Here is a 14,815-nt window from a genome sequence, read left to right on the forward strand (position 1 = left end):
GTCACTGACCATTTCATGCTACTGAATTCCCAAAGTAAGCAAGCTATTTAGAAAGTCTCTGCTCTTTACAGCTTTGCAAGAAAGTCTTTTGTGCTTTCTTTTTGTAGCTTTACTTATAGTTTTTAATCTGAAGTATTGTTTCATCTTTGCTGGATCAGCAAATAATCAGGGCCTTTAGATTCTCTTAGAATGTATTTTCTGTCTCCTTTTCAACAAAGTAAAATGCAAGTATTTAAATATATCTTACCACTCAATGCCAAACACAAAGGAAATGTAAATAGATCGTGGGGCTACTTCACATCTGGCAGGGAGTAATTGTTGAATGTGTGCTGATTAAGCATAAATTATTTTTTAAACCAAGCTTTTAATTAGGCATCTGCACTGGGTCACACAGATGAAATTATAAAATGTGATTAAAGAAGTCTTTCATTCTTTTGAGAAATAAGTGGCTACTCCATCATCTTGGTGTCCTTCTGCCTATAGACAGAGTGTTGCAGTCACCTACCTGTTTGCACCACTAAACTTTCCCAATGAGTTCAGCAGGACAGCTTTCCACATTCTCACCAGATGTAGGAACTCTTAAATCTGCACCTTAGAAACTATCTCTTCTGACTTCTGCATTTTACATGAAAAGAAATTAGACCAAGAAAGGTTAAACAGCTTGCCCAAGATCACACAGCTATTGAAATAATGTATACTAGAGGCTATGTTTCATGACAGTTACAAGTTTTATGGGTTACAATGCTCTGTCATCTCCGACCTCAGAATTCTCCAAACCCTCTTCCAAGCAGCATATTTTGGAAGACTGCAGAAAATGGACCTAGTTACTACAATGGATTCTCCTGTTTGCAATTATCTGCTTCACTGCCTCCCTCCATTAACTTAGCTAATCAAAAGAATATTGCAGTTCATCTCTCAATTTTCACACTCAGGAATTAAACATATTTTACCCAACATTCTGACTAATGATGATTTCAGAGACACAAAGAGTCCTAGAGTGAAACTATGTCCCGAACTGTTTGAAAGTCTTAACATTTGTATTGAAGTCTTGGATTCAATTCCTGAATCTGACCTAATTGTCAATGTGACTTTAGAGAGGTCACTTAACCTCTCCTAAGTCTAGTTTCCCCGTGTATAAAGTACAAGTAACAATAGTTATCTCATATGGATTTTATAAGGATTAGGTAAGATGGAGTTTGTAAATGCCAGGTAAATATTAAGTATATTAAATGGTAGTCATTGTGGTCAGAGACATTGTAGGTGCTGTTAATGTGGTTAAATGGATGGAAGAATTGTGCTGTCAGGAGGAGTTAACATACAGGAAGAAGTAATTAACTAACACTCAGCAAAAGGAGGTGGTCATAAAAGTGGTCAAAAAGTGAAGCTGGCCTCAGAGGGTGACTAGGAGTTTGTTAGTGGGAACAAAGCAAGGAGGGAAGCAGGAACAAGAGCACAGAGGCTGGAAAGAAGATAGTATGTGTGGGGGTGTGGCCCGAAGCTTAAGCCAGCTGAAGCATAGGGCAAGGAGGAGGCCGGAGATGGTGAAAATGTGGACTGAGAGCCTCATATGCCATCCTAGAGAGTTGGAACTCAACTGCATCTCTGTGAGCAGGCACTGAAGGACATCAAGTAGAAAGGACATCAGAGTGCATGGTATGGAAGGTGAGTTGACAGAGAAGCAGGTGGAAGGCAGTATCAAGTGCTTTGCAGCCAATGACACTAATACCCTTGATGTGCAGAATATTCACACCCTCCTGATCTCTAAGCTAAGCTTGACCAGAAAAGGATATTTATTAGCAATGTCCCAGGTACTTCTAGAGGTCAATATGGGGGCAGGCTAGGGAGCCCCATGATCCCACAAGCTCACTTAGTCATGAAATATGCTGGGCTTCCCTTTGCTCTTTCCCCTCTGTGACATCAAGAAGCCCAACTGAGAGACCATTGCAGAGGGTCATAGAATAGATGGTAAGGATCTGACCTCAGGTGGTGGTGGTAGAAAAAGAAAGGAAAGAACCAATTGAAGATCTAGATAAGAGCTAGAATCAAAGGGCCTTTGTCCTAGCATTTTAGAATGAAGAAAATATCATAGAGATCGTCTGGTCCAATCTTTCCTTTTTATAACATGATGTGGGCTCATGGTAGTAATTGAAAATATGTAAATCTTTGCTGAATAAATTAATGAATAAATGAGGAATAAGACCCAGAAATGTGTTGATACTACTAGCTATCAGCATACTTGGTGTAAGAACATAAAACTTGTGACTTCTAGATCAGTGCTCTCTCCATTATGTATAATGTATAGAAAATTATTAAGACATCGTCTGAACCTTATTTTAGTCCTATAGCTTGATTCACCTCATTGTCATTCGCTATGTCATTTATAATGCAGCACATAAAAATTAATAAATTAAAGTTCTTCTGATGCAGGAATTGTATCCTCTTATACCTTTCATACCAAAGTATTTGTTTTTCTATTTCTGCATACTTTGATGGATATGTGCAGTAATGCTATCTGCAAGACAGTTATGTAAAGTCAGCAGAACCACAGTAAGGTCCAGAAGCCCCAAGGTAGAAGTGTCCTCCAAATGATGGCTGTTTTTACAACTTTCATTCTAAGGAGACCATTTGGAAATTTTAGCAACTGCTCTCAATTGTTCTAAAGGAGACCCAACTTCATTTCTATTGTTCTATATGACATACCATGTTTCACTTTGGAGAATAAATTTTATGAAGAGCGGTTATTTTCAGTTTAATTGAAGTGGTGAGTAGCACACCCCCAAAAGTACATATCAGAATTTATTATGTGTTTGTGGGGCTGTAGAATAGAGTTAAAATGGATGTGCAATATTATAATCAAAGTGTAGATTATAATAAAATTATATACTATTATTAAAAACACAAACTAACATAAGCTTCAGGAAATAAAGCTCGGTCAAATCTTATTAGCTAAGAGGAAACTCAAAAAATGGCAATTTTTAAATGTAGAGTGCATGTAATTGGTAGGATAGAAGTAGTCAGTGAGATTTTTTTTTTCTTTTTATCAAAAATCTGTATGACTTGGCAAAACAGCAGTCAGAAACATTAAACTGGAGGCAGTAAATTTAGCTATGAAATCTTTTTCAGTTTTCCCCTGACTAAATCTTTCCATGCTTTATTCAGTGAGAATCTATCCTAAATACCTAAAGAATTCTCAACAAAGTTATGATACTCTGTACCTATTGTTGAGAAAACTTGGAACAGGTGGAATTCCCACAAGGGAATAAAGTCTTAGACACATTGCAAGTCACAAACATGAAATAGGAGTGATTGCAGAAGGAATTATGGAAGATATCTTTGAAGAGGTGAGGGAAGAAATGAATTAGTTGGGATGGAGTTATTCATAGAAAGGAAGTAGACTTGAAGGTAGAGGAATAGCAGAATTCAACTAAAAGGCAAGCAGCAAGTTGTAAGTTGTGAGTCAAGATACCAGCTTCACAAGATGGCGACATTGGATAGTGAAGACAAAGATAAAGACTTAAGAAAGACTCTTGGTAAAGAGTGTTACACAGTAGGTCCAGAGACTGAGTGGCTTGAACTTAATAGAGTAGACTGTAAGATAAGAGTTGAGTAGGAAGTAAATTATTCTAGTCTGGTCCAAGGTGGTGGTTAAGGAACACAGACAGCAAGTGGTGAGAGATGCTGAAAAGGAAGATTCTGTAGGCTACAGTGACTCAAAGAATGTGGGAGCAGAGGGAAGAGGTACAAAAATAATTCAAATTTAAACAATGCTTTATAAAGAGTGCCCTATTTTATCCAAAATGGTGAGGCATCCATGAGGTATCAAATGCTTTATTTTGATTCCTATGACTAAGAAAGAAACAAATTATCTTAGAATTTTTTCTCATATGGGACCTACTTCATCAGCCTCACTCTCCCTGACTTGCACTTTGAAATCCCATATTGGGAATCAGGTCATTATGAGACCAGATCTGTGGGTCTCCCTAACTCATCACTCACAAGTACTCTGACCAGTAGGCCCGAGGTCAGTAGCCCTAAAACTGTCTAACCTAAATATAGCCTAAAGTGAATGGCCATTTAGGAAACAATATAACCTTCAGACAATATAATAATGAAAACATGTGCTTAGCTTTCAAAAGAAATGCATCATCTTATTTTTCTGGAGAATCTTTCTTTGGTAAAATTAAGAGTATTTTCATAAAGATAATATCATTTTCACAGTATCCCTGCAAAAGAGGGAATTGAAGAAATGTTTTAATTCCCGTTTTATAAATGAAGAAATTGAAAGATGGAGAAATCAAGTCAGTCTTCCAATTTTTTCTCATAAATAGGCCAACCGGTTAGATACGGCTAGAGCCAATTTTCCTGATGATGTCCCTTTCTGTGTTCTTAAACCCAGTCTATCCCAGGACTTGGCACGTCCCTATCAGATGACATATACCAGATGTCTCATATTTTTATTTCACATCATGTAAATGACATTCATACAGCACAGTCTGTAAATATCCTACCCAATCAGTTCTACCTGAATAAGCAAATGTTTGCTTACATCTCCGTCTGCACCAGTTTTTGGCATGACACATCATCTAGGCATCGATATATTTTTTAAAGTGTGTGTTTGAGCACTGTCAAGTTGTTAGTTTTATCCTGTGATAACTGACCACTCATCTTTTACATTCACAAAGCTTCTATGTACCTTCACATAGATATTACTGCAGAATGCTTTATCACTTGCTTGCTTGATGACTTGAAAAAATTGCTCTCAGTGGAAAATATCCATAAATTTTAAAAGGCAGTCTTACTAAGAACTACAAGTAGTCCTCACTCTGTTTCTAAATAGCAAGATCACATTAAAACTCAAAAATAGATAACATTAATCACTATGTTTCAAACAACTACTTTTTAGACATGGCAGGGAACCTTGAGAGCTTTGAACATTACCCTCAGTTCTCTTTTCCTATGAAATTCTGGCAGAACAGAGGGAAGGATAAAGTCTGCTTGGGGACTGGGGGGTTTGTTAACAGTAATTGAAGTTAGGGAGAGGCTTAGAGAAAAGTGGCATCTGTTACCTTCCTGCTTTCCACTTACCCATTCAGAAACCCATCATTTCCACAATCATAGTCAAGTCATCCTAGACTGTAGCTGTGGTGGGAATATCTTAATAAGACTGTCCTGATTTTATAGAAGGATATAACCAAGGACAGATAATAATTACTGAAATAGCAATCATCTTTTGCATAACAATTTACAGCTTACAAACACTTTCACCTGTATGATCTCGTTTGTTATTTCCCAGAGAACAGTAAGTTGCTATTTTTATTGTTCCTCATTACTTCTGAAAAATCTGAGTCACAGAAAATTTAAGCTAGTTTTTGGAAGTCACAAAGCTAGTAAGTTTTGGGGCTGAAACTCAGACCAAAATCTTTTGACTTCATATCCCATATATAATCTCTACTATTTCAGACAGCCTCTCAGACCTACAGAGATTATTGGATCAAGAGTGAAGGTGGACATCAAAAATAGTCAGTATAAGAAAAAAGACTCAGATTCGCTGACACTGACTAGGAAGATTGAGGATATGAGGTGTACCCAAGAGAAAACCCAAATGGCCAATAAACCTATGAAAAGATGCTCTCCCTCACTAGCAGTCTGGGAAAAGCAAATCAAAACTATGATTACACCCATTAGATTAGTGAAAATTAAGTCTGAGAATACCAAATATTGTCTCAGAGGGGGAACAATGAAATTTCTGATACACTACTGAAGGGAATGTAAATTGTTATGACCTATTTTGTCAGCCATTTGCCATTAGGTAACAAAGTTGAAGATGCACACGGCCTACACCTTACAATTCTGTGCCAAGGTACAGTCCTCAAAACACTCTCCCACATGTGCATAAGGACCATGGAAAGAGGTTCAAGGCAGTTATCTTTAATAGTCAAAAATTTGCAAGAACTGCAGTGTCCATTGACAGGAGAATGGATAAATGTTAACAGTAATGTAGCCATCCAACAGATACAATATTACAATGAAAATTAATGAACTAGAGGCATGAGTATCAAAATATATTCACAAATATATTTTGAGAAAAATTACAGAATATTTAAATATATACCATTTAAAAAAGGCTTAAAATATATAAAACACTTTATAGGGATTATTATTATTTAGGAATTAAATAGTATTTAGATATATTGTTTTTGTGAGTACCTAAGTAACACATAAAATATAAAGTGTGAGTAAATAACAAGCCTCAGATACAGGACAATGGTTATCTTTGGAAAGGGCAGTGAGGAGTACAGGTGTGGGGAGAGGTGCTAGTCCAGGGGGTTTCAACTAATAGGAGCAATGTTCTAATTATTAAATTAGATGGTGGTATACAAGGTTGTGTTATTCTTTCTACCTTTTAAGTGTAAAAAAAAATAGAAGAAACAGGAAAGAAAAAAGACACTTCTCTGGGACACTGAGATGACTAGAAACAATCGAAAATGATGCCCAAAGCATCCCCAGCTGCCACAGTCTAATGAGGAATCACAATGGCCAAGAGGGAGGGGACAGCCATTCCAATTCAGTTCTGACTCCTGGTCCAATGTTCCAGCCACCACTTCAGCACTCTCTCCCATAGACATAATGAAAGAGTGAAGTTCCATCTGACAGGCTGTAACATATTCTAGAGCCAGACCTAGCCTGGACACCTGAAAATGTCTTTTTGGTCTTTCTGTCTACATCTTTAGCACTTCCAAAAATTCTCCACCAGTGGGGAAGAATGAGTGTTAATGAAGGCAGGGCTGTTGAGGATACTTTACTTAGGATTATTTTATTCCTAGAATTATTTATTTTTAAGTGCATTTAATGAAGAAATCATTTTATATCATATGCCTGTGAAAGACCAGAAAAGTATTTAACTCAAAGTTCAATTCTGTTTTTCATTTTTGGTGTTTGCAATTTTGATGGGCAAGGATGTCTCAGAATAAAATCCCTAGCCATTTGCGCTACCCATTTCAGAATTATCCTGATAAATTGATGTCTGTTGAGTTACTTATTTGACAATCTGTGAAAACATGTCTTTTCATTCCTCATATACTCTTCAGTGTAGTCAGGCACAATCTCAATTTGCAAGTTCAATTTTCAAGTACCATATTTTGTGAGGATAAAAATACCAATCCATGATAGAACAGTTCTCTAAAAATAAAGTTGTTATTCATACATAACTGAAATTTTTAAAACAATTATCTCAAACAACCATGATTTTCTGCATTTTAAGGAGGAAAAATTATTTCTCTGAATATATTTTATAATGAATAATTTGCATTCAGGGTATTTCTAATATCACAAAGTTAGCTTCTAACCAGTAGACTTCTGTAAATCTGTGATAATTCATTGCAGAGAGAGGACAAATGTCTTTATTGAAAATGATCAACAGAAATAATCAATTTAAAATGAGAGTATGAGCCTACAACAGCTTCTTATGTGAAAGCCAGGGACCCAAATCTCCTCCATTCTATTGTAATAACAATAATATTAACAATGATCCACACTTACGGAGTACTCATGTATTAGGCACTGTGTCAAGCACTTTCCTGTGTTACCTCATTTCATCCTCTTTACAAATGAAAAACTGTGGTAAGAAACTTGCCCAATATCCCATATCTATTAAGTAGCAGAACCAGGATATCAACCCAGCTCCCTGATCCCAAAACTTGTGCTCTTAACCTTTGCTTGCATATACATGGCAGCTTTGTATTTATACCTGCTATCTATAGGGGAAAAAATAAATGGGCAAATGTTTTTCTCTTCCAAAAAAAGAAAAAAGGCAATTGGCAATTGACTCATTCAATTTATACCAAAAAGCCCAAATATCAGGGCTTTCTTTTTCATCCCAAACTCATGACCACCACTTCTCAATAGTTTGAAATTTCTATTAACTGAATTGCACTGAAGATGGAAATGAAGATGAAAAAGAAGCATTGAACATGTGCTTCTTCAAGGTACAAATTCTTCTAACCTTTTTTTCTGAGCCTTTTTTCTGAATGTGAAGTTGTTTCTGGACTTTAAGAATAACCAAACAGCATTTTTTTCCAGCATTTGATCATTATATTTGTTGGCAGACCTGTTGTAACCTTGAGTCACCTACAGTGAATTTAAGTATTATTCTAATTGATTTTCTCACTGCTTACTGAGAAACAGAGCACCTCTGTCACTAGTCTCATAAATAATTCCATTGCTCTATGTCAATGTTAATTGAACTTACCTCATGTTGTCAATCTCTTTCTTTTTTCCTTGCAGGTGATGTCATTGTCTATATTAATGAAGTTTGTGTCCTTGGGCACACTCATGCAGATGTTGTCAAACTTTTCCAGTCTGTTCCTATTGGTCAGAGTGTCAACCTGGTGTTGTGTCGTGGCTACCCTTTGCCCTTTGATCCTGAAGATCCTGCTAACAGCATGGTGCCACCCCTTGCAATAATGGAGAGGCCACCTCCATTGATGGTCAATGGAAGACATAACTATGAAACGTATTTGGAATACATTTCTCGGACCTCACAGTCAGTTCCAGATATAACAGATCGGCCGCCTCATTCTTTGCACTCCATGCCAGCTGATGGTCAGCTAGATGGCACGTATCCACCACCCGTCCATGATGACAATGTGTCTATGGCTTCTTCTGGGGCCACCCAAGCTGAACTTATGACCCTAACCATTGTGAAAGGTGCCCAGGGCTTTGGCTTCACTATTGCCGACAGTCCTACAGGACAGCGGGTGAAACAAATACTTGACATTCAGGGATGCCCTGGCCTGTGTGAAGGTGACCTCATTGTTGAGATCAACCAGCAGAATGTACAGAACCTGAGCCATACAGAAGTAGTGGATATACTTAAGGACTGTCCCATTGGAAGTGAGACTTCTTTGATTATCCATCGAGGAGGTAAGACAAACTGTGGCTCAGCAATAACGTATGTGGGGTAAAATAGTAGGGCCCTATCATAATATTGTCAAAATGAAGGTTTCTCTGGAATTGAATGAAATCATACTTCTAAAAGTAAAGGTAAAAGAGTAAGAGAGAAAAACATGAGTATAGGAAGCTGTGCTTTTTAGTTTGGACAATATATCTTTTCCTGTTTTATGTTGAACACAGTAATAATAGTTTTTCAGTCTTACAAACATATTGATATGAACTTGGTGAGTTAAAGATTGAATCCCCAACTATGAATGTGTTTTGTTTCAAAAGCTCATTAGTGCATCAGTTGTAGAGAACTCAAACTGGTTTCCCATTAATTTCATTAAGAAACATGCTTTCCAAAGGAAGCAATCCTTTGAATTGTACTTAGGATTCCAGGTTGATGGGTGGAAGCTGGTTCAACTCCTACCAAACCCAAGCATAGTCTTGGTAATCCCCATAAGGACCACTGAGAGCTGTGTTGCTATAGGAAAATCTTTTCAGAGTTTGGGGTAAGGTTGTTCGGGACATTTCTTCCACTGCTACAGAGACTTCTCTGGCAACAATTACCCACAGGGCCTCCCATGATCTGGGAAGAAAGTTATGGAACAGGGTGAGGGCTGAAGGGCTGATGTTCTGGGCTGAGTGTTCTGGGTGAAGTATGGCAATGGGAACAGTGAAGAGTGTGTGGAAGCTCTGAGCCCTGGGTGTTTCTTCCCTTCTGCCTTCCCTACGGGGGAGGGAATGGGGTGAAGCAGAGGGCCCCTCCCTTGACTTCTCTGCTACTTGTTCTTGATGACCAGTGAAACTAGGGGGATGAGGGAGGAAAGGGGCCATAGATAAAAAGGATACCCAAAAACAGAGTGTAAAAGAAAAGGCTCAGGCTACGTCCTGGCTTTCCCACCTACCAATTTGGGGAATTAGGACACTTAAAGTCCATGAGCCTCAGCTGTCTCATCTGTCATAGTTGGGTAATAACAAAATAGTATTGGTCCTAGTATTCAGTGGCTCACAATAGGTGCTTACTAAGTGTGCGTTGAGTCTAAATTAACAGAAGCTACAGCAGGGATGGGTCGGGAGGATCGGTACAGTGAGGAACTCATGTGTGAAGAATACACGTGTGGCCAACAAGTGATTTCCTGTTCAGAGCACTCAAAATGGCATGAAAGCCCTGTCCGTTTGAAATGCAGGTGAAAGCAGTCAAAGCGGAAAGAAAGAAGCACTTTTTATGATTTCTTTGGCCTTCACTGCAGGTATTTCCCCTTCAAGGAGGCATCACATTGTTGATTTCTTGTTTGGGAATGGACAAAAAATACCAGACATTTGTGAACAACACTCTACAAAATGTTATATTCCTATATTAAAAGGGGAAATTAACATGATGGGAAAATAATCTTAAATTTGACCTTCTTAAGGCATTGTTACAAAATAGCACTTGAATTTTGATAATTAAATGTTGACAGTGTATTTCGTTTCTCTCGTTGCTTAAGATTAAAACAAATATTCCTGGTTAAATGGCCATATCTTCATAGTGTTCAATTAAAAATCAAATATTTGGAATAGGTCCTTGACATTAAAAGGTATAATTGAAAATCACAGTGCAGTATCCACTGATTCATGGAAAAACAAATTCGGACACTTTTTATATATAATGGCTTCTTCTAAAAGCATGGCATAGCAGGAGAAAAGTACTTTGAAATCCTCTATTTGTATGATTGTAATTTGTACCTTTCTGAAAAGGTTTCTTGTGTGCCTGCTGTCAGCTGGGCTACCCTGTTCTCACTCATCCTCCTACCTGCCCTGCCCCATTTAATCCTCAAGTAATCAAAGTTTTGTTTGTGTTTGGGTATGAGGGACTTGCTTATATTTTCTGGCTGGTGTAGAATTGCAGAATGTAGTACCCTGTGATGCTTCTAGCACTTCTAGTTGAAAACCTCTTGAGCTTCCCCGAACTCCCACAATTTGCACTCATCTCTCTGAAATTAATAGGAACTAGCATCATGCTTTTGTGATGAAATTCACTTTGATTATCGTATTATGGGCTACTCAAAAGTGCTTCTGACGTCATTCAGTTAAGAATAGATCTCTAAGAGCAGAGTAACAGGCCTGGGTCCTTATATCAGGACTGTAGTTGTTTGTTTTTAATTATTTACCAGGATTTTTTATTTATAAAGTGACAATGTACATGGTTTACTTTTTTTAAGCAAATAGTGTCAGAAGGTATACAGTGAAAAGTAATTTCATGTCCTATCCCAGACTTTCAGTCCTTTTTCCGAGAGGCAAACTTTTTGTATGTATACTCCCAGAAAGTCTTTAGTCTACTAGCATGCGTATCTGAATATATATAGTATGTTTAATAAAGATGGGATGATATCATACCCACATGTGCCTTTAAAAATATCTTGGTTATTAGGGTGGAATAATTAATTCTTTATATATATGATGTGTATAATTTACATACTATGGAATTTACCTAATGTAAGTGTATACTTTAATAAGTTTAGCTAAAATGATATAATTGTGTAACAATCACCATAATCCTTAGAACATTCACCATCTCAAATTCTCTCGTGCCTATTTGCCACCCATCCCCACTCCTGCCCCTAACCCCAGATAACCCCTAATCTGCTTTCTGAGTAGTTTTGCCTTTCTAGAGTTTTTAAATAAGTGGAATCATACAGTATATATTAATAGTATTTTACTTAGCGTAATGCTGTTGAGAGTTATCCATGTTGGTGCATGTATGAGTGTTTGTTTCTTTTATGATTGAGTAGTATTCTATTGTGTAGATATATTAACTTTTATTGTCCATTCATTAGTAGATGGACATTTGAGTTTTTTTCAGTTTTTGGCATTAATGAATAATGTCATTATGAACATTTGAATATAAGTATTCGTGTGTGCATGTTTCATTTTTCTTAGGTAGATACCTAGGAGAGGTATTACTGAGTTGTATGAAGATAGTGTATTTAAATTGTTAAGAAATTGTCATAATGTTTTCCAAAATGGCTATATCATTTTATATTCCTACCAGCAATGTATAAGGTTTCCAGTTTCTTCCCATTGTTGCCCACACTTGGTATAATCAGTCTTTTTTCATTATAGTCACTGTAGTGAGTGGGTAGTGACACCTTTTTGTGGTTTGAATTTACATTTCTCTAATCTTTTCATGTTTACCATATTTTCATGTGTTTATTAGCATTTATATATCTTCTTTGGTAACATGTCTATTCAGATATTTTGCCTATTTGTATATTGGGCTATTTGTATTCTTATTAAGTTGTGAAAGTTCTTCATATATTCAGAATACAAGACCTCTATAAGATACATGATTTACAAATATTTTCTCACTGTTTATAGTTTGTCTTTTCATTTTCTTAATGTTGCCTTCGAAGCACACAAGTTTTTAATTCTGATAAAGTCCAATTTATCAGTTTTTCCCCTATATGGATCATTATTTTAGTGTTATATCTAAGAAATCTTTGCCTAACCCAAGGTCACAGAGTTTTTCCTATGTTTTCTTCTCAAACTTGTATAGTCTTAGCTCTTATATTTAGTCTACAAACCATCTGAAGGTAATTTCTGTGTACGGTGTGAAGGGTCTAAATTCATTTTTTGCATATGTATATCCAATTGTGCTAGCACCATTTGTTAAAAAAAAAAACTATCCTTTTCCCTTGAACTGTCTCAGCACTTTTGTCAAAAATGAATCATCAGAAATGTGAAGCTTTATTTCTAGACTCCCTATTCCGTTCCATTCATCTATATGTCTATTCTTCTTATGTTAATATCATGCTTTCTAGATTACTTTAGCTTTATATTAAGTCTTGAAATCAGGAGGTGTGAGTCTTCCAACTTTTTTTCTCTTCTTTCAAAATGATTTTGGCTGTTCTGTCTTTTGTATGTCTATAGAAATACTAGGATTGGATTTTTAATTATTCTGTTACATAAAAGGCCTACTGATATTCTGGTGTTGCATTGAATCTATAGAACAATTTGTGTAGAATTGCCAACTTAACATTGAACCCTTTAATTCATAAATGTGGTATGTCTCTTCATTTATTTGGATCTTTAATTTCTCTCAGTAATGGTTTGTAGTTTTCGATGTATGATCTTTTACTTCTTTTGTTAAACTTATTTCTGGAAATTATATTCTTTTTGATGGTATTGTGAATGGAATTGTTTTCTTAATGTCATTTTCAGATTGTTCATTGTTAATATGTAGGAATGCGATTGTTTTTTGTTTTGATCTTGTATACTGCAACTTTATAAAACTCACTTTTTAGTGAATCTGGAGGCTTTTTATAGATTCCATAATATTTTCTACATAGTTATTATGTCATCTGGTAATGAAGACAGTTTTATTTCAGCCTTTCCAATTTGTATGCCTTTGATTTCTTTTCCTTACTTTATAACACCAGCTAGAATTTCCATCATGATGTTGAATAGAAGAGATATGAGCAGACATCCTTGTCTTCTTGCCAATTTTAGGAGGAAAGCATTATTTTTACACCATAAGTATGATTTTAAGTGTGGGATTTTTATATGCCCTTTATCAGGTTGAGATATTTCCCTTCTATTCTTAGTTTGCTGAACATTTTAATAATCAATGGTTCTTGAGTTTTATCAAATGTTTCTCTGCATCTGTTGAGATTATCATGTAGTTTTTGTCCTTTGTTGTATTAATAATGGTATATTACATGACATGATTTTTAGATATTGAATTAATTTTACATTCCTGGGCTAACACCAGTTGGTCATGTTATATAATTATTTTTTGTGTGTTGCTAGATTCTATCTGCTTATATTTTGTTAAGAATTTCTTCCTCTGGTTTTGGTGTCAGGTTAATAGGTGGCCTCACAAAATGAGTTGGAAAGTGTTTCCTTCCCATCTATTTTCTGAAAGAGTTTGTGTAGCATTAATAATATTTCTTCCTTAAAAGTTTGATAAAATTCACCAATGAAATTATCTGAATTGGACTTTTATTTGTAAAAAGATTATTATTAATAATTACTAATTTAATTTCTTTTCTTGATTTAGGCCTATTCCAATTTTCTATTTCTCTTGAATCAGTTTTGTTCATTTATTTCTAGGAATTTTATAATTCATTTAAGTTGAATTTATTAGCATAAAGTTTTTATTAAAATTTTATGGAATTCCTTTATAAGAACCAACTTTTAGATTCATTGACTTTTCTTTCTGTTTTTCTGTTTTCTATTTCAATGTTTTCCACTCTGGTCTTTATAATTTCCTCTCTTCTATTTAGTTGGTGTTTGATTTACTTTTCCTTTTCTGACTTCTTGATATGGAAGCTTCATGATTCTAGTAATCCCTAATAAAATTACTTAAAGTTATAAATTTTACTTGAAGTACTTCTTTAGCTGAATCCCATAAATTTTATATGTTGTGTTTACCTTTTTCACTCAGTCCAAGATATTTTCTTATTTCCCTTGTAATTTCTTCTTTCATCAATAGTGTACTTAGAAAATTGTTTATTTTTTTAACATTTGGAATTTTCTAATTCTTTTTCAATTATTTATTTGTAATAATTTCATGTGGAGAATATGTTTTATATGATTTCAGTTCTTTTAAATGTATTGGACTTGTATTATGGCCTTGTGCCTTCCTTTTATCAAATTAATTTATTTTAGAGGGTTTTTTTTTTCTTTTTTTAAATTTCAGGATATTATGGGGGTACCAATGCTTAGGTTACATATATAGCCTTTGCCCCACCCAAGTCAGAGCTACAACCATGTCCATTCCGCAGACAGGGCATCCATTAGGTATGAATATACCCATCCCCTCCTCCTCCCTCCCACCTGCCTGACACCCAATGAAAGTTATTACTATATGTGCACATAAGTGTTGATCAGTTAATAC

General features: G+C 35.7%; 1 protein-coding gene across 2 annotated transcripts in view; it reads left to right on the top strand.

The window, feature by feature from the left end:
- The window catches only part of MAGI2 (membrane associated guanylate kinase, WW and PDZ domain containing 2), a 1,290,578-nt gene that overhangs the window by 1,072,007 nt on the left and 203,756 nt on the right, over window positions 1-14,815 (top strand). For both annotated transcript variants that reach the window (XM_069462132.1, XM_069462133.1), the window contains exon 10: window positions 8,284-8,922. In XM_069462132.1, the coding sequence (XP_069318233.1) occupies window positions 8,284-8,922 (639 nt within the window). The remainder of the gene's footprint in view (window positions 1-8,283; window positions 8,923-14,815) is intronic.

This window comes from Eulemur rufifrons, chromosome 29, assembly GCF_041146395.1.
Source record: "Eulemur rufifrons isolate Redbay chromosome 29, OSU_ERuf_1, whole genome shotgun sequence".
NCBI classification, from domain to species: Eukaryota; Metazoa; Chordata; class Mammalia; order Primates; family Lemuridae; genus Eulemur; species Eulemur rufifrons.